The sequence below is a fragment of the Biomphalaria glabrata genome, chromosome 12 (genome assembly GCF_947242115.1).
Source record: "Biomphalaria glabrata chromosome 12, xgBioGlab47.1, whole genome shotgun sequence".
Taxonomy (NCBI): domain Eukaryota; kingdom Metazoa; phylum Mollusca; class Gastropoda; family Planorbidae; genus Biomphalaria; species Biomphalaria glabrata.
Window position 1 is genome coordinate 21,618,665 of NC_074722.1, and position 21,459 is coordinate 21,640,123.

The window sequence follows — 21,459 nt, forward strand, 5'->3', positions numbered from 1 at the left end:
GATGTATATCTAGTTTTATATTTAGACAAAACTTTCAGCTGACTTTCACCATAAGGCCAAACAAACATCAACCACTGGTATAGTTTTAAAATGTAGTTTAGAGAAATTGTAATGCCACATTCTGTAACTGGAATAAAATAGAGGATCTTCACTATTCAATAGTATTGACCAAGGAGACTTATAATTAATTCGGTTTGGGAATTTATTTTCTGACGCTCACATTAGCTTAAAAAAATAATAGCACAAAAAAAAGTTAATGTTTAACATATTTATTTTGTATCTATTATTCCATTTAACAAGACACTAACATAATACTGTGTAGTCAGTGGTCTTTAATGACAGCCGTTTTATTCACAAGCTCCTGGTTTAAAAAGAACAAAAATCGCATTAAATAAGTTTATTTTTAGCATGTAACATTTAAAAGTTTAATGCTTTTTTTTTATTCCCCCCCCCCCCACACACACACACCAGGAGAAAATCTTGGTTGAGAAATTGTCTAGAAAATTAGAAACATGCTGATCTAGCTAGAGATTTTGGTATTGATATTAATAAACTGTTTAAATATTAGTCCGAAGATTAATGAGGAGTGCAGTATTTCCCGTAGATACGCAGCCCCAGCTGTGACCTACATCAAGGGCAAGCATAACCATTGTCCGCCGGTGGTCGGTCGATTAAGATTTTCTCTTCGCCGTCTGCGTCTGTCCTCGGTGGTGGATTTCCTTTTGGTCTCAAATGTGTATTCCGCGACCTTTGTGAGTGACCTCCAGCTGTCTCGTTCTGAGGCCGCATGCTATGTCAGCTAAGGCAAGTTGGCGCCTAAGCTGTCTTGCGTTTCCGTGGGGCACTTCTGTTACCTTTTAGCTCACCAAAAAAGACTGCCTTTGGCAAACGTTCGTCTCCCATATGGGATACGTGCCCTGCCCAGCGTAACTGTCGGACCATAAGAAGTCCCTCTATACTGTCCATACCGGCGTCCGCAAGAACATCGCTATTTTTAGTGCGGTATTGCCACCGTATGTCCATGATGGAGCGCTAGTATATTTGGTGAAAGCCCTGCTCAGCGTAACTGTCGGACCATAAGAAGTCCCTCTATACTGTCCATACCGGCGTTCGCAAGAACATCGCTATTTTTAGTGCGGTATTGCCACCGTATGACCATGATGGAGCGCAAGCATCTTTGGTGAAAGCGCTCAATAAGTCTTAGTTGCTTTCTGTATAATACCCATGTCTCAGATCCATATAGAAGGGTTGAAAGAACCACCGCTTGGTAGACACTAATGTTTGTAGGCAGGCGGAGCGATTTATTCCGCCAAACTCTCGCCTAAAGATAGCGAATAGAGTAGGAGTAAGTACACAGCCCTGATTCGCACCATTTTCTATTTCGAAGTGAACAGACAGGTCACCATTGTGTCTAATCTGGCCTTTTGTCCCACATGAAACTGCTTGAGAATAGATAGGAACGTAGGTAGGCCTGGCCAAAATCCTCCATAAATCATGTGTCTAAAGTCTTGGTGAGGTCCGCAAAGGCAGCGTACGGTATATGTTTAGGTTTTGCTCTTTGCATTTTTCTTGTAATTGTCGCAGAACAATGGCCTGTCCTGCTCTGTGCTCTAATAGCTTGCTCAGGCCTGGACAGCCTCCACCACGGGGAAGTGCGGTCAGGGCGCCTCATGCGCTCCCACGGGCTTTTTGGGGACTTGTCCCAGCACTCAAACCACTTTTCCATTTCTGTTTTTTTTTAATTATAGCCAGAGCATGATGAAAACTTACAGCCTGTTCAGTGGGTGGAATTTGCCCTCCCTGGTGGGCCAAGGAGTCTGCAATAGTGTTGCCAGTCACACCTATGTGACTCGGTACCCACTGCATTATTACAGGGGTGCCATAGCGTTGTTTTATGTTGTGTGAAGCCATGATGACAGTGTCGATATTGGGAGGCCATGATCCGGGGCTTTGCAAAGCCTGTAGTACAGATTTTGAGTCAGTGACCACAATAATCTGTGTTGCCCTCAAATGTCACTCGCCGAGTTGAGAGTCAATGACTTTTAAGGCTTCACAGATGACTGCCATGGTCTCCGCATCGGAACTGCAAACACTACCGCATGGTCCAAAGATTTTGACTGAGTGAGAGCCAAGAAAGTCGATGCAGGCTCCATTGCCTGCTCTTCCAGAACTTATCGATGCCGACCCATCAGTGTATGCAAAAAATAGTTGGAGCAGTTAGACTTGTCACCCTTTTTGTATAGGGATATGATTACGGTATCTCGAAGTTCAGGTGAAGCCATGCACTTCTCCCAGCATAGAGTGAGCAAGTCTGTTAGCCTCTCGGTTAGGGAGACACCACCCATTTTAAATGTTTCAGTCGGAAGTCCATCAGAGCCAGGTTCTTTGTGTTTTTTGAGTTAATGAATTGTCCGACTACCCATGAATTTGCAAGCTAATTAGAGGAATTATTAAAAGTTTAAAAATAAAATCTTCTGTGACATTAAAGTTAATTGGAATAATTAAAGATTGAAACTTCCAGAAACCTATTAACATATAAAGAAACTACATAGCACTCTGACATGTTTCTCCAAAAGATACATACATAACACTTCGATCATCTATACATCCCAGTGGCCATGGAGGGCCCTGACCTGCTTTAGCACATCTCTCCATTCTTTCTGTCCTGTGCTTTACGTCTCCATGCCCGCACTCTAGCTGTTGTAGGTCTGCCTCTACATCATCACGTCACCGTACTCGTGGTCTGCCTCTGGCACGCCTGCCTTTTGTTTTTTTAAGGTGACCAATCTTTGCTCCTCTGTTCTCTGAAATTCTTTCGAGTTGACCTGCCCAACGTAATCTATTCCCTTTTATTTCCGTCACTATGTAGGGGTCTTCATTATAACTGGTATATTTCTTTGTTGGTGTGAGTCCTTCATCCGGTTTCCTCATGTATGGCACCATAAATTTTTCAGAGGATTTTCCTTTCCCAAGTATTTAGCAGATTTCCTGATACACTAACCTGTTTCTCCCAAAGATACATAGGACATTGAGACACTAACCTGTTTCTCCCAAAGATACATAGGACATTGAGACACTAACCTGTTTCTCCCAAAGATACATAGGACATTGAGACACTAACCTGTTTCTCCTAAAGGAACCACGAACATTCCTGTACCTTTACATGTCAGTCCTGTTGTACAAGGACAAGAAAGGTTCATATCTGTTACTGCGGTCACTCTAACCATGCAAGCTAAAATAGAAACAAAAAAATTAGGTTAATGCAATGGTCGCAAACTGCGGCTTGCAAACCGCCAGCGGCTACTTGACTTCTTGGCTACGGCTCCTCTACAAAATGTTTAGTGCAGGTAAGGAATATCATTTATAAACTTGTCTTGAAAGAAACTAGTAAAGATTTTTAAACACAAGCTTACAGAAAATAATACATTATAAAACACATTTTTAGAAAGCAGCAATAGCATGAATGTGTAGTATATGTGTATCATCAGGGCCGGTCCTACAGATTGCGGGGCCCAATGCGAAATGGATTGCGCGGGGCCTACTCTGGGTAGGGATAAGGATACTAAGTGAAAATTAAGATTTTCTTTTGTTTGAAAATAAATACGTCATTGCATTTTATTCCTACTTTTCTAGGTACAAAATCACGGTCAAATTAAATGACGAGCCATCTACAATAAGCTGATAAACATTCAGATCTGCCTTTTAGATTTACTATCAACCAGCAAAATATCGCTTTTGATTTTTTTAAAGATATCGAGATAGATTTAGATCTATATTTACATGCCACTGACTATTACAGTAAATAAAGTATTGGAACTTCTTGTTTTGGTTAAAATTAGCCTTATTATTTTTATTAAATGAAAGCTGACCTTGCCGTTTTTTTAATCGTGAGTAGGATTGGCGTTTTCCATCTTGAATGGCACCCCAAACTGACAGTTTTGTCTATTTTTAGGACATCTTTATGAGTTTTCAGGATATTTTAATAATTTCAGATCTCCAGGTGACAGGTTTATGGGGACTCTTTTACAACACCGCCCGTGCAATGGGTCGACTCTCGCCTACCCGTGGGCATCCCCACGGGAGTTTTGTGTTGCTACCCGTTTAGCCTAACCACTTCCTCTAATGGTCGTTTCCACACGAGCGCCACGATGAGGCAGAGTAGCTTTGCTCGCGAGATTTAAATCTAAAACAAGGTCTAAATCTAGCTAGATCAATGTCTAGTTTGTATGACAAATGACAATAGAGATACCGTTGGTATGAAACTGAAAGTATAAGGAAGGATTTCAAATATATTGTTTAATTCGATATGTGTTTCCGTAGTGTAGTGTTTATCACATCTGCATAAGACGCCGAAGGTCCTGGGTTCGAAACTCAGTTGAAATATTTGAATAATGTTTTTTTTAGTTAATAAATATTTCTACATTATTTTGTGAGTCACATTCTGTAAAATAGATATGCATTTTTTGATGATTATTTTTTTGACAGCCTAATATGTTCTATCCTCTACCAATGTCTAGATCTGTCCATCTGTCGCTAGGTGGACCACTTCGGGGGCCGATTTTGAGTTTGTGTGTCCACACAAACTGTCTTTGTAACCTTGTTTTTTTCTGAATTATTGTTTTATCTACCATTAATCGGCAACCGGGGAGACGACGACGGGGTGAAGGCGTATGCGATTGTTATGTGCGTTTTTATCTCCACTAAATAGGAACTTTTAGGATTATTGATAATTAAAGGATATACGCGTGGAGAAGCAAATATTGTTATTCAGTGTTTCAATAAACATCAAATTCCATTTGGAAATATTGTCTTCGATTTTTTAATTACTTTAATTGTTGATAGTTAATGTACTCGGTTGGTAGTTAAAGTATTTCAGGCATGTCAAACACGGCGTTCGGGGGCCGCATGCGGCCCGCGACCACTTTGAATGCGGCCCGTTTGGCTACCTAAAAAATAATCAAAATAATATTGAACTATTACGCTGGAAAATAAGAGATGACAAGCTACTTGAATTGAAAACTAGTATTTGTTAAACTAAACAACGAGAGTGAGTCTGCAGTGAAAGCAAGCTACATTTCGTCAAACTTCATTGTAAGCCATTGCAAATCATTTAGTGAATGTGATTTTATTAATGAGTGTGTCGTTAAAGCTGCCAAAATAATTTGGCCAGAAAAGTTAAAGAAATCATTAAAAGAAATAGCGTTAACTAGGAACACTGTGGAAGATAGAATATATGACATGTCAGCTTGCGTGAACAATTAAAGAACAAAAAAGTTGATTTTGAATTTTTTCATTGGCTCTCGATGAGTCAACTGATGTAAGGGGTGTAGCACAGTTGGTTATATTCATAATGGATTGTGACAAGAATTTTGAGATACACGAGGAGCTACTTGAGCTCTGTTCTATACATAACACCACAAGAAGCGAGGATGTTTTTGAGAAATTACAGGAGGGGATATTGCAGTACAATTTATCTTTGGTAAAGCTAACTAGTCTATCAACGAATGGCGCACCAACCCTGAATTGAAATGGTTTTGATGCAAAGCTACTTGCAAAAATAAGAGAGACTGATGATAATTTTAAATTTGTTCATTTTAAGTGCATCATTCACCAAGAAACATTCTGCACACAGCAATTACAGTTCCAACATGTGTTAAGACCAGTTTCAGTCGCTATACATTTTATTCGTGCCCGTGGCTTAAATCATCGTCAATTTTCAATGTTTCTGGATGACATTGGATACGAATTTGATTATGTTCCCTACTTCACAGACGTCCGCTGGCTCTCCTGTCATAAAGTATTGAAGAGATTTTTTGCACTGCGTTAGGATATTGTATTGTTTCTGAAGATGAAAGGTGAACATGATGAACATTTCCATACTGACGAATGGGCTCAGGATTTGGCATAAGCAGTAGATATCTCTGGTCATCTGCAAGACTTGAATTTTAAACGTCCAGGTAAAGATAAAATTGACAATATTTCGTGTGATGATGTGAATTGCTTTAAAAAAAAAGTTCTGATTGTGGATAAACCAAATATCAAGAGAAAACCTTGTTCACGTCTGAAAGTGTGATGAACTAAAAAGATTAAATACGACTGCAACATTTGGTAAATATATCCTACGCCTGGAATTGTTAGTAGATGCTTTCAAAGACCGTTTTCTTGACTTCTTTTCATACGAGCGAAAATTTTCGTTGGTTGTATCTCCATTTTCATTTGGTACTGAAAACGTTTGATGAAAGTGTCAGTGGCAAACAAACTTCAACCTGACATTAATCAACTTGTATCCCAGAAAGATATGAAGCATCAGGACAAAGAAAATAATGCGTATTCTATTGTATTCTAATTTTAAAAAACTAGTAGGCTACGGCTAAGTTTTCCAACTGAGTTTTAGCTGCGGCCCTTCAGCTCATAGTAAGTTTTTATGTCGCCCATACGCCTTAATGAGTTTGACATGCCTGCTTTAGATGCTTGATCCTGAATTATTCCTGTTACAGTTGATCTCACAGATCACCTGCAAGACTTGAATTTGAAACTTCAAAGTACAGACAAAATTGTCACAACTGCGTGTGATCATGTGAAGTGCTTTCAAGCAAAATTACGACTGTGGATAAATCAAATATGAACAGAAAATCTTGTTCACTTCTCAACGTGTCAGGAACTAAAAAGATTAAATACGGCTGCAACATTAGCCAAGAAACAAGTCTTACACCTGGAATCGTTAGTACATGCTTCAGTGGCGTAGCTAAGGTGGGGGAAGGGGAGGGTGAGAATTTAAAAATCCCCCCCCCCCGACCCCCACTTGAGGGGGCCCCAAATGAGTGTTTTTTACATTAAATATTACGCAAAATGCAGGGCCACCCAAACGATGGAAAGTTTCTAGCTACGCCCCTGAGATGCTTTCATCTCCATTCTCATTTGATTATGAAAATGCTGCTGGTAATGTGCAACTAGAGCTGATAGAATAGCGGTCAGGCTCTTTGTTGAAATCGAAGTATATAGAATCGGCTGTGCCAAAATTTTACAGTTATTTACCCTGCGGAAATTTACAGCCAGAATTCTAGCTATGTTTACAAGCACTGATTTCTATTTCTTAGCAGAGACTTAAGAAACAGCAAAACAATGGTTGGCAATTGGTAATTTTTTGATAGATTTATGTGGTTTTTTTATACAAAATTTCCTCGTAGCTCGAGAATGGGTGTGGGAGACCTAATGTGTACATTGTACCAGACAGATAGGGTCAGTTGATATAGGGTTTGTAAATAATCATTGTACAAATGAAAGATAAACAATGTACATACATTCGCCAGATTTTCCAAGCTTCTGGCAAGTCCCTCCACCGAAACTGATGGCAGCTCTCTTCTTTTTACCAATTGGCTGAATGTTGCTGACGCAGCATTCGTCTGCTGCACAATCTTTAGTGGACTGACAGGCTCCACTTGCTTCTCTTTTATGATCAGCCTGGCACAAACCTGAAGACATTTTGACAAGAATAGAGAATTGGATGGATAACAACTGGAGTGGGTCTATCACCCACTTTCATTTAAACAAAAAAAAGCTGGTTTCTGTAACAATGAATCTATTGATTATTAATTAACTTTTGAATAAAGCGAACATACCTCTTAAATTTTTTATTGATTAAAGTTATTATTCTAGAGGGTCTACAAATTATGTGCTACCCTTTTAAAAATTAATTTCAGTTTTATAAACATGTTGTGTATTCAGTGGCGTAGCTAGGGTGGGGGGAGGAAGAGAGAATTTGAAAATCACCCGGACCCACACTTGAGGGGGCCCCTAAATGAGTGTTTTTTTACATTAAAAATTAAATATTACGCAAAATGCAGGGGCTCCCAAAGAGGTCGAATCCCCGGTCCCCCACACGATTGAAGATTCCCTGTGCGTATTTACTAGCCCAAACATTGTCTTCATTGATGTCAAAATCTTGCACTGCATTTGAACCGCAAAGAAAAACATTTTAAAAATATACTTTTTTTTAAAAAAGACAATACATCTTACATTTTACAACTAAAAATATATAATAAAACATACAAAAAATAATAAAAATAATTTTTGCTCAGTACAGATATCGACACTACCCATTGAGCAAGAGCTACATTGTATAATTATTTATTGGTACTTTCATAATTTAAACATCTAGAACTAGATATACACTTTTGCTTTAGAACTAGTCTAGATGTACTTCTAGACTCTAGATGTAGTTTATATTAGATTTGCGTAAAAATATTAACAAATCTATCAATAAACTAATATAAATAATAAACAAATTTATTCGTACACTATGACTGACTACGCCAAGTTTTTTTTAAAGCAAAATTTAAATTTGTTTCTCTTTGTTTACTTTGAAAACTTATAACGGTAAGACTGAAGTTTTCCCTTTGTGTTAACAAGCTAGTAATTCTTTGTAAGCGATATACATCAACTTTTAAATTTCTAGGAAAATCGTGAAAGACGTTTTTGAGATTTATGTACAGGTTGCACCTTCCAGGTTCCAATAAGTTCTGACTGAAATAGTTTTAAAATAACTATAAGCAGGTCAGGGATGACTCGAGCTCCAGTTTAGGTATGGGACTTTCTGCTAACTGAATTTTGTTGCCAGTATGCAGATGGTAGCGGTACTGGGTGCGTCCAATCTGTGTACCTCAGTCTTTGACCGAGGGGCTAGAGTTACCTAAGTAACCAGACAACACAAATAAATTAAACTAGCCTAAACTAAAGGAAAACAAGAAACAAACTTGACTTGAAAATAAATACGCAAAAAGATACTTTATTTACACGAGACCAAAAATAAATTATTAATAAAATATATGTAGGCCTACACTAAACTTGACTAAACCCAAACAACTAATCAAACCCCAATCCAACTATTCTACCATAACACAAACTAACCAAACCAACTATCAACTAAATTACTCCAACTTACTACAATACCCCTAGATCTATACTAACATCCCAACCATAACTAGTCTAGATCCCCAATATTCCACAACCATAACACTAAATCTAAAACACGCCTAAGAACTAAGACAACAGTAACAAATATATAGGGTCTACTACAGCAGCAGTTGCAGAAGTTAAAGCAGCAGTTAAAGCAGTAACAATAGCCTGCAACACATAAATGCAAAACTTTAAATAAAAAAATAAAATTATAGATTCACTACTAGATCTAGAACACTCATCATAGCGGTGCTGAGCTGGGCGCCGCCATCTTTAATACAACGTTGGAAATCAAACAGCCAAATATTTGGACAAATATTCAAAGTAGAAAAGTAAATACCTAAATTAAAATATAAAGCATATTCACACACAGTTGAATGAAAAAATAAAATGTTTATGTAACTTACAGGCTGTCTCAGGTACAGGATATTTAAAAATAATTACACGCCAGATCACAAAAATCAACATCTGTCACACAGACAGAGATACTGTACTGACTACACTGGTCAACTGTCCAGGAAACAGCATGAGCATAACTGTTTATACTACCCGCCCTAACCCATATAGCCATAGGCAGAAGTACAAATACTAATGCTGACACTAGCCTATAAAAAAGAATATATAAAAAAAAGCTCTGGGAGCGCAAGCTCACACAGCATTTGAATTTTTAACACAGTTTATATTGAAGTACATCCCTTTTTTTTAACAAAAATAACATCAGTTGCATTTTTTTTGGTTCAATTTTGTTTCAAAATATTGATAAAGAAAAACAGCTTCAAACAAATATATGTCTTTAAAAAATGATTTTATACCAAGTAGAGTCAGTTATGAACATGTTAAATTTTGTTTTTCAAATATGTTAAAACTAACAGTGTCACAAATAGGTTAGCATTCTAAGTTTGATCCACAGTAACGCTGGCACACACACTTGTCTTGTAGTCCATCGCAGCATGACATTGCTGCCAACTTTAAGGATATTCGATAAAAGATTTAACTGGCTAGAAACTCTTGTTCCTTTGTTGTTGTGTGTTTTCCCTCTAAAGGATGATTCTAGAGCCATTGTTAGGTGCTGATGGCTCTTCTACCTCAGTAAAAGATATTACTTGTCTAATGATATAACTGAACAAAAAAAAATCAATTAATTAAAGAATATAAGCAACATACTTATTTCATAATGACGTTGTAGAAATAGGTTTTATTATTATTTTGTATTTTTTAAGATATTTAAAGGTTTGAAATAGTTTCCATTATCTCTAAAGTTAACATCTTCTTTACTACTTGAGAATCCCATGGTATTTACGTCAGTGTGAGTCACAGATTTTTATATTACTATTCAAAGGATTAAATTTAGATAGTTTTGGATTTTGTAATTCATTATACAAAAAAAAAATGGAATTATGAGACCAGGATTTATAATGTGCAGGTAAGTAATGACACTTTTAATACATTTTAAAGTTTTAAGAAATCTAAGTGCGTAAGTATTAAAGGATTTCCGAAATATAAATAGAGATGTAATTTTATTTACTTATTGCATTAGATGTACTATGTACCAAAAAATATTTGTACGCCAAGTAGATTTGCAAACTTAACAGTCAAATTTTAAGAAGAAGAAATCCTATCCCAAACTGGGACAGTAGTTTTGCGGAGTTGTCCTCCGACAGAAGGACTCACGTCTCCCAAGAGTTGGAATAGCACGGAGGCCGAAATGAGGAAAGCGCAAACAGGAATGTCCTCGTATAGCATGGCGTCGCACCATCATGGAGGACTCTACCACTTAATAAGTTTGCAACCGAGCGTCGCATGAGGTTTGTGGGACATTTAATCCGAAACAATGAACGACGCATCCCAAGAATTGGAATGAAATGGTGCGCAAACAGGGACGTTCTTGTATAACTTGGCGCTGCATCTTCATTAAGGATCTCAGAGCAGTGGACATCGGATGGGAATAGGCTGCAGACATTTCCAGTTACACGCCAGCGGACCCAAAACATTTTTCAGTGGGTGGGGGATATTTTATTCAAAACCCTAACCCTATGTGTTAACACAAACACACTAAAACCCTGGTGGGCAGGTTGAAAATGATGGCAAAAAAAAACCCAACAACATTTATTAAATATTCTTAATGCCCTTTGCAAAACTTACTGATAAGAACAAACATGTTGTTCCTTCAAAAGTTTATTGACAGAGGAAATCTTGTTTATATTAGAATTAAATTAAGCAAATAAAAAAAATAATCATTATTTCAAATGGTTTTATCCAAACCTTATGAATTATATTTTCGGTTTTAAGTATATTAGGAGGCGCTGTGGCTGAGTGGTAAAGCGCTTGACTTCCGAACCGGTGGTCCCAGGATCGAATCCTGGTGAAGATTGGGATTTTTAAATTTCGGGATCTTTGGGCGCCTCTAAGTCCACCCAGCTCTAATGGGTACCTAACATAGGATGGGGAAAAGTAAAGGCGGTTGGTCGTTGTGCTGGTCACATGACAACCTCGTTGACAATAGGCCACAGAAACAGCTGGCCTTTACATCATCTGCCCTAGGTCTGTAAGGGGAACTTTTTTTTATATTAAAATGTTTTTGGATAATTATAAAATTGTTACTGCTACCATTTGTTGACTGAAGAATTATAAAAAAAAGTATTTTTAAAAATTAATTTCAAAATTATTTTTTTCAAGCATAGAGTTCACATAAAGTGTTCTTTATAATGTAACTCCTATTAATACAATGCTCAAAATACGCTATAATCTTTTAGCCAAACAGATTTGTAAAAATTAACTTGTTTAAAAACGTTGTACATGTATATTGTTTGGATACGAATAAAATTTTTCTGTACACTATTTTTGTTAAAGATTTGGTGATCATCCTGCTTAATCATTTATAGGTCAAAATTTTTAAAATATGTCTGATAATAAGTGACAGTAAAAGTTAGTATTTGAAAATGTGTCATTATTTCAACTGCTTTAGGCCTACATTAATGTGAGGTACTTTGGTAGGTGTCATATAACAATTAAAATTGACATTTTGAAATTAATAGTTTGTAGAATTGAGAATTGACAGTAAATACATTAAGTGTTGGGCTGTGATCTGTGTGAATGGAGAGCTGGTCATGTATTGAATTTGTGTGTCTGATCTGTAGTGTACTTTTTACTTCAAGTAATTGTTAATGAACAATTAATTTTTAATAAATTCATAATTTTAAAATAAATACAAAATTTAAAATAAATTTTGATAAGAAAATATAAACATCTACTTTTGTTTAATTTTTTTTTTCACCAGATCAGAATATTTTGAACTCTGCGTTCTTACAATAAACTATAATTTATTATAATTTTTTTTTATAGTTACCGTATGTCAGAACACAAAATCATAGTTTTAAAATAAAGTAAATGTAACTGTGATCTCTTATAAACATTTGTATATTGACTACACCAAATGTGATTATTATTTTTCATCAAATTGGAGTTTCAACCTTGAGGTCAAGAACTAGTGCATGTAACAATTTGACAAAACAAAACCAGTCAATGAAATCAAATTAAAGTGCAGTAAATCTCTGATAGGCTTTGACTTATCAGCCGGGAGGTGTCAAACTCTCTTTAAAGTTGGGCTAGTTTACCGCATTGATTCAGAGTTCTTACGTTCCATGTACCAATTAGGTTTCTTTGCCTTGAAGGGCTTGCCATGTATCAGGGTACTGGACGTCCTGTTGGGTTTGATCCAACACCGTCATCGGGGCTTTGATCTCGAATAAACATTTGTATATGAAAAAGGACTTTAAAAATTATTTTCCATCAGATAAGAAATCCGCCTTTTTTGTTCTTTAACTTAAGATCTTATATTTTAGACTAATGTGTCAAATGAGATAAAAGTAAATTAAATATCATCAAGGCAATTGAAGCCACAGATGTCTCTTTTTATCTTGTTTGGTGCACTGCAATTTAAGTGGCTATTAATTTCATGTATCATTTCATCTAAGCTGAAATGCCAGTGTTGTCTCTTTGAAACCTGAGCTTATTTTCTTGGTAACTGGAAGTCCAGAGATTTGGATTTTTAATTTAAACACCTATACTTTCCGAAATGGCCGTCCGATAGGTAAAACCTATTTGCTTAACATGTCAAATGCACGTAACAGAGGTGCCCACAGAAACGCTTTAAAGACCAGCTTAGGCGCCAACTTGCTTTAACTGACATAGAAGAGAGTACCTGGTTGCATGCGGCTTCAGAACGAGACAGCAGGAAGTTACTCACAAAGGCCGCGGGATACACCAAAAGAAAATACGCTGCCGAGGACAGACGTAGACGGCGAAAGGAAAATTTACCACCAGCGGACAATGGTTATGCCTGTACTAGTTGTGGCAAAATATGTAGGTCATAGTTGGGGTTGAGTAGCCACTGGAAACACATCATTCCTCATTAATCTTTGGACTCGAAGACAAGCCTATCATCTTTGTAACATAGTTTGTAGCTTCTGTAAATGCATGAACTGCCGCCACAAATGATATGTCCCCCATTAATTGATTGCTTATAATCATCTTACTTCTATGCTTTACATTAAATCAGCGGTTCTCAACCTTTTTAGCTCCGCGACCCCTAATACAATTTTTTACTAAGAGGCGAATCCCAACCATATTTTTTTTGTCATAGGTCTAGGTCACTCTAGGTAAACGTGGAGGCGCAATGGCTGAGCGGTAAAGCGCTCGGATTCTGAACCGTGAGTCCCGGGTTCGAATCCTGGTGAAGACTGGGTTTTTCAATTTCGGGATCTTTGGGCGCCTTTGAGCCCACCCAGCTCTAATGGGTACCTGACATTAGTTGGGGAAAAGTAAAGTAGTGCGGTTGATAGTTGTGCTGGCTACATAACACCCTCATAAAACCGTAGGCCTCATGAACAGACGATATTTACATCATCTGCCCTATAGACCACAAAGTCTGAAAGGGGAACTTTACTTTTACTAGGTCAATGTGATTTAGCTAATGTTATAAAATGGTTATAAACATATATCAATGATGTTAACTAAATTGTTAGAAACGTATCATATTTATGTAGTGTCAAATAAATTTGTGCTTTTATTATTTTAAAAATAGATTTTATGATTTTTATTTATTTACTTTTCATTGTGTGTTTATAATACGTTACATAAATATTTTACAATTTTAAAAGTATTACTAATCATGGAAAACAGTATTTTCAAACACGCCAAAGTCAGTGCGAAGGTTGAGCTTGTTTTTATTTCACTTGTTTGGAATTCACATCAAGTTTATTTCTGTATTTAGACTTGATCGCTGACAGGCAGACAAAAAACAAACATGTTTCACAAAGATACAATTTTGAAATGGAAGAGGAAATTTCGAAAAAATTTCATAGAACAGAATGACTGCAAACACTTGGTGTAGAATTGAAGAGAAATATTTAGATGCATTGCTATTGGCGTTGTAAACATATGTCTAAGAATGATACAATGACTTACAATGGATTCTAATGGTGACTCATTCTGTACCAAACATTGACATCCAGACCGACATCCAAGCATACTTAGAGCACCATCTGTGCAGACACCATAGATATTTTTCCAAGAGGTCTTTTACTTTTTACGGTTTCTTTACAATTACATCAACAACAGCCAATACAACACAATTGGCTAGAGTAACTTCAAACGCTTTGCTACACAACAGAACTGCCTAACTAATCACTATAAGTCTCTCTAGCTCGTACAGCTACATTTTCGAGGACTCACTTCGTAGCACACAGTCCTTACTGCTTGCTGTCCTGGACTCTACTGACTCCTTTCTAGCTCGCTCTGTCTCTGGTCCGTGAACGCTTTCGTCACATGACCACAGCACGGGCCATATTTGCGTGTATTAGCAGTACTGTCCCTTGTTAAACAACCGTTGACCTGTGCGATTCGCCTTAGTCTCGTGTGTCAGTAGGTCACACAAACATTAACCCTTTCAGTCCGCCACTAGGGTTATAACAATATATACAAAAACAACAACAACAAAGAAGAACCAATTAAAAAAAACAAAAAGGAAGATACATTTACTAAAGGTGCCCTCTGTATCCTCGGGCAGTATGATAGTGTTTATATTCGTCACCAACACTTTTTTTTACATTGAAGATTAAAATTGACGATCGTTTCATAATTTGTTTGGTAATAATGTAATTTGAGTAATGTCCCTAATCATTACCACCACTTAAATAAATCTATATCCACTATGGGACAAATAGGCTTGTTACAACACGATACAATTATATGTGAATGTATAATGATCCTTTACACTTGTAACCTAATAAAATACTACAGAAAGACATGTCTTGATTCTAGGCTTTATTGAACAAGAATGACAAAACAGTTCACAATAACACAGTACACACACACAAGCTGACCTGGACACCAAGACATTTTGACACACAAGAACAGATCAGTTCACAACACACAGCAAGAAACATAAATACACAACATTTGACTTGTTGAACTAAAGTCCGAAGGTTACACCTTGGATTTTAATGTGATCTTGATCTAGAAGTATGCCTCATATCTCATTGTGTAAAGTGTTTAACGTTTATTTTTGTTTGCAAGACACACAAACCAAGAAGTAAGTGATAAAAGCATGAAAAAGTCGAGTCAGTCTAGAGCTAGGATTCTACACTAGAGATATCTATGATATTTTGATCAGAAGATTATGCGGCTCTATGTCTATAGGTCTAGACTATGACAAAGAACCTAGCTAGATTTAGATCTACTGGTCTAAAGATCTAAATATAAATAAACTAGAAAACTAGATTAGAGAAGTAGCTTTCTGGATCTAGAATACTAGAATCTATATATAGATCTAGAACAGCAGCGGTAAACACTTAATTTTTGGTTGTTGTTTTTAATAAATGCACTTACCGCGTTTGGTCCTTAAAAATGCAAAAAATGTAGACTGGTTTCAGGCGAATCTCCTACAGATTTTTCTTTGTTTCCCATGAGACTTGTATAGTCGTGTTGATAATAAAAAACGAGTAGAAATGTGTAGCTTTGCGTGGCAAAACCGTATGTAGGCCTCCTTTTTAAAAATTTCTTGCGATTTTGCATATCGTAACAAATATTCATTTAGCGGAACGTTAGACAGGTCTTCATCCAGATTTAGTGTAAATAACCCAAATACAGAAGCACTGAAAGATTCTGTTTTTGGAAAAAAAAGTTTCATTTTATAGGGTGATTGAAAAATAAAAATTTTTTGTGACGATTTCTTATTCAGGAAACTTGTGTCTATCATAACAGAGAGAAAATGGATGAAGTTTTTACACATATAATCTAATAGAGTGTATGAAAGTTTTACACTTAATGCAGGTCAGTCCAAGTGGCTGGTGAAGTAAATTTCTTCTTTGACATCATCATGGATTTCTCCACATAGCACCATGCGCGAAAAAGATGCGCGACGGCACTTCGACTCTCTTTGGCTTTGTAAAAAAAAACTGGAAGCTGATGTTCCATTAGTATTGTTCCATGGGTGAAACAACTCTAAAGTGTAGCTCTTTGGTGTTACTCGTGTATATAATAAAGGAAGTGTTTATAAGATATGCTTTTTATAAGATGTGATTTTTTCTTTTCAATTTTTTTAGCACAGAAAAATAAAATGTTCTAAGTTCTTCGGTTTATAAATCAATTGAGCGTTCTTTACATGGTTTAGTTTATTATTTACCTCTCCTATAAATGCAATTTCTTTGTCCTAACTGTACTATAACTTGCAATAAAATAAGAATCTATGTGTGAAGATACATTAGGAACTGTATTATCTAACTCAAGATATATAAGCGGCGTTGCACTGTCGCATTTAGTGCAAATGTAGGCTACATTATTTATACTATGTTAAAATTTTATTTGAATTTTGAATGTTTTATTTACCATGGTCACTAAATTCACATAGTCATTAAAGTCATACGGTCACTAAAGGTTTCAAACATTGTATATTGTTTTTGTTTTTGATTCTGCTTGAACGTGGTCGATACATTTGAAATAGTGCATTAATTACCAAACTTCTAGTGCACTTGCTAGGGTACCCACCTGTCTCTCCTTGTGGTACTTCCATCATGCCCGTGCCTTCACAGTGTTGCTCTGATACGCAAGGGCAGGCATTGTAGTAAAGGGTGTTGAAGTGATGATTTACAAACTGGTCATTTCTGACATAACAGTCTAAGAAGAAATAAACACAGAATGAAAACGGTTATTTTACACGAAAGATAGACCTTGACATTCAACTCATCAGTCCCTTGACTTTCGTCGTAGGGGTGATACGACTGTTCGCGTAACCAAACCCTCCAGGATATCAAGAGAGAGGCCGGTCCATTCTTCTACGTTATCCAACCAACTTTTCTTTGGACGACCATTTCTTCGTGCTCCCTTTACAAAAGTGTGATTCTAAATCCGAATTCAATGAGTTGGACATTCTACTACAATGTCTTACTACTATTTACTAATATTTAATTTTGCCTAAAAATAAAGTAACAATACAATAATATCGGCAACACTTTCGATACTTAAATAACGAAAGTAGTGTTTTTTTCCCGAAAATACTACCATTGCACCCAACTATTCTTGAGATAAGTTGTTAAACGAAAACATTTTTTTTCTTTTGCCACCCCACTCCGATATGAATTTTTAGGGCAGCTCTGATCTAGTCGATGGCCCGGGCATGTTACCCTGCCTCATAGTGGCGCCCGGGTGGAAACGATCGTGAGAGGAAACGATTAGGCCAAAGGGTAGCAAAACAAGGCTCCCGTGGGGGTGCCTAAGAAAGTGCAAAAGCATCCTCATTGCACTGTGCGTAGTCGTAAAAAAGCTGCCACAACCTTGTCACAATCCAGGCACCGTTCCTCAAGGGGCCGTTACATACATTTCACGTCCTGCACGATTAGCCTGGAATAGCAAAAGGAAAATGGCGAGTGTACGCAGCCACTGGCCGCGAGTCTGATTACCCCCTGATTACCCTCATTCAGACCGTTGAGAGAGAGCTCTTGTTCACTTTTTCTGGCCTAGAGTTTCAAGACCTGAAGGGTCTTGACAATGTCAAAAGAAAAATCTAGTCAATGGCATAGCTTAACTATATGTATAACAAAACTATTAGCTACTAAATGACATCATGATAAAAATATTAATATTTTTACAAAGCTTATATCAGCTCACTCTGTCTGTCTGTCTGGTATAATGTTTGTACACTCTATTTCTCCCAATCTCGGATCAAGCTGAAATTTTGCACAATCATCTCTTTTACCTGACAACACAAGAATCAATAAAAAAAACAACAATTAGTTAAAAAACTAAAGACCTTGTGATCTATAGGGCAGATGGTGTAAATGTCATCTGTTTTCTGTGGTCTGTGGTCTACGTTTGGGATCAGTTGGAATGATGTCCCTGAGTCTTCTACTCATCAGCAGTTGTGATGGCGAATAAAGCAGTCCGCTTATCGGAGTATTTCTATACGCGAGCATAGCGAGATATGGATCTTTCCCACTTTTGTATGCTTTGTTGAATATCTGTTTTACGATACCAACATACACCTCACTTTGTCCATTTGATTGAGGGTACCTGGGACTTGATGTGGTTATCTTGAAACCCCATTCAGAAGCAAACTCTCTATATTGATAGCTATTGAATGGCATATTGTCGCTCACTATTTCTTCTGGTATGCCATGTCTAGCAAAAATACCTTTCATTGCCCTGATAACAAATTCTGCTGTTTTGTTCTCTAGTCGTTTTATTTCAGGATATTTGGAGAAATAGTCCACAACTAGCAAACGCCTTTACTTTTCCCAACTAATGTCAGGCACCCATTAGAGATGGGTGGACTCAGAGGCGCCCAAAGATCCCAAAATAAAAAATCCCAATCTTCACCAGGATTCGAACCCGGGACCCCTGGTTCGGAAACCAAGCGCTTTTCCGCTCAGCCACCGACCCTCCTAGTTAATTAACTATTGGTAATTAATTATCTTGTTTCATATCTCGAACAAGAGAAATAATTTGATAAGACTTCTCAATAAAAAAAACAACAATTAACTATTGGTAAATTATTATCTTGTTTCGTATCTCAAACAAGGGAAAGAATTAGTACTTGAGTTAAGTGGCGTTATAAGCTAAATTATTCCCTTTTATAAATTATCGTCTGAGGCTTGACGAAAACAAACATAAATTTTTAACAAGGTTATAAAGACAGTTTGAGTAGATACACAAACTTAATATCTGCCCTGAAGTGGTCCACCCAGGCAGATAAAAAGGCCAGTTTAAATATTTTCATAAATGTTATCAAATTGATATTCTTTCAAAGACAAATTACAGAGAAGAATGGAGAAAGAAGGTTTTAAAGATCTTGTGTTATGCCCCAGCGGTCCAGCAGACCAAAGAATACGTGAAAGTGAATCTGACGTTAAATGTGAACCTGGCCTAACTGATGCCTAATAATGAATATCTAATTGATTTAATTGAGTTAGTATGAGAGAACTTACATAACTTAGCAATACAAATGTAAAAAAAAAAAAATTTGACAAAAAAATTAAAACCATTTGCATAAATGTGTCAAAAATATGGTATATAGTCATATCCCCTACTGTGTTTGTTACTACTAATAGTGACTAGTTGTAAAAGTGGTGTATTTTTGTGACTGGTTTTCGCGTGTGACGTGTGTTTGGCTTGTTTAATGTCTAGGGAATGATTATTTTTGAAGCTATCACACACCGACCCATCAGCATATAAATCGGGAGCAGGCACGCAACGAGACGAGCAATGAAAGAGAGATACAAAGTTAAAAATTGAAGAATATTTATTTACATAAATATACAAAGTAGAATAAAATAACGGAGGGGATTAGCATCTATCTCTACTAAATACTGTATTTAATCATCACTCTTGCACTTAATAAGAGAGTATGTCACTTTGTCTTCTGAACTTAGCTGGTTGTCCGGTTGATGTCGCAGCTGGCTGTGATCCTGGCTTGAGTTCTGCAGCTGGAGGTGGCGCTCTAGCGGGTAGAGGGACGCCGGTGATATAGTTCTTGTGGAGTCTCAATCCCAAGTTCTTATATCTGTAGTGGGCACAGTAGGGCGGGTGGCCGGCTACCGTGGGCACGAGTGGTACTGCGGGCAGAGCTGATCTGCCGTGGGCAGCGTAGTGAACAGGATATGTCCAGTGAGTTGCGGAGGGTTTGGCGTAGCTATGACGTCTCGCACAGATCTGGGTCTATAGGGACGTCGCACCTAATAAATTGACAGGTGGGCTGTCGAATAGGCGGGCAAGGCCGATAGCGCCAAGTAGTAGAGTTGAGTAGATCCACGTAGGCGGGAGATGATACTCAATAGCAGATAGGCAGTTGACTAGGCAGACAATGCCAAATAAATAGGCAGGTGAGTGATCCGATAAATAGGCAAGTGCAGTGCTGAATAGCACTAAGCACAAAGGTAAATAGTTGAGTAGTGCCGAGTAGACACTGAACAGCAAATAGGCAGACACCTGAGGGAGGCTGCGGATAAATAAAGACAAGTTAGGACATGTCTCTCATGCATCTTATCGATGCCCTCGACTGAGGTGCATTCGTCAGATTGGTAAACTTGCTTTAGAGCATAATGGGGAGATGATGACAAAGGGGATTTGGAGAACGGATGGCTGATAGTAGCAATATAAAAATGTACATAAAAGGGGAAATAAAAATCTCAAATAATCAACACACGTTGTAAGAGAAAAGAAGAGGGGGGGGGGGGGATGGGCGATGGTCAGCGACCATGACGGTTTGTTTACATACGACCGTCGGCCGAGAACAATGGAGCGCTATTGAATGGAGAGGGTGTCCGTTCAAGGGGCGCAACTCTCGTTAGAATAAAATGAGTAAGGGGGAGATCATTCACTACTGGGGAGATAACTCGTATCTCTTTTCTAGACGCAGTATTAGTGCGCTAGTAAACTTAGATGTACAAATATATACATGGTTGCATCAACGATCAATTGAGCAACGTAGCATTAATAGATTAATGCAGTCCATAAATACATACATAGGACATGTTTATGTTTTCTACTTACGCCAGTGAGAAATACACAATGCACTAATTAAATATAAATGAAATAATAAAATACACATAATAATCTCCAGTGAGAAATATGCACAAAGTAATTAAGATGGAACTTGTGATTAAGTTTGGCTTACCACCAGGTATTCCTCTAGGAGTGATAATAAGTGAAATAGTCCAGACTCGACTGTTCAACGACAATGAGAAATAAGAGTGTCTGATTTGATTTGGATCTACTTTATATAGGCCTGGAGAATATGGGCGGAAACAGGAAATGTCCTAGGCTAAGAATTATCTTACACGTGGGTGAATTTGACTCCAGGTGGGAGTCGCACCTTGGAAAGGTCAATGGGCGTGTTGGTCCGCGTGATCTCCTAGATCTAAGAGAGACGTGGGAGAATGGGAGGGGGGAATGTGACTTCAACTGCGCCCGTCCGACATCCTGCGAGTGAGATCAAAGAGACTGTTTATC

General features: G+C 37.4%; 1 protein-coding gene across 2 annotated transcripts in view; it reads right to left on the reverse strand.

Moving 5' to 3' along the window:
- Positions 1 to 253: 253 nt before the first annotated feature.
- Positions 254 to 21,459, reverse strand: part of LOC106061497 (uncharacterized) — a 41,271-nt gene continuing 20,065 nt past the window's right edge. Inside the window, exons 3-6 of one of the 2 annotated variants that reach the window (XM_056006247.1) lie at positions 17,002 to 17,130; positions 7,302 to 7,472; positions 3,122 to 3,232; positions 254 to 361 (exon numbers count right to left, since the gene is read on the reverse strand). In XM_056006247.1, the coding sequence (XP_055862222.1) occupies positions 348 to 361; positions 3,122 to 3,232; positions 7,302 to 7,472; positions 17,002 to 17,130 (425 nt within the window). In that variant the 3' untranslated portion in view covers positions 254 to 347. The remainder of the gene's footprint in view (positions 362 to 3,121; positions 3,233 to 7,301; positions 7,473 to 17,001; positions 17,131 to 21,459) is intronic. The other variant, XM_056006248.1, reaches the window with a different exon arrangement.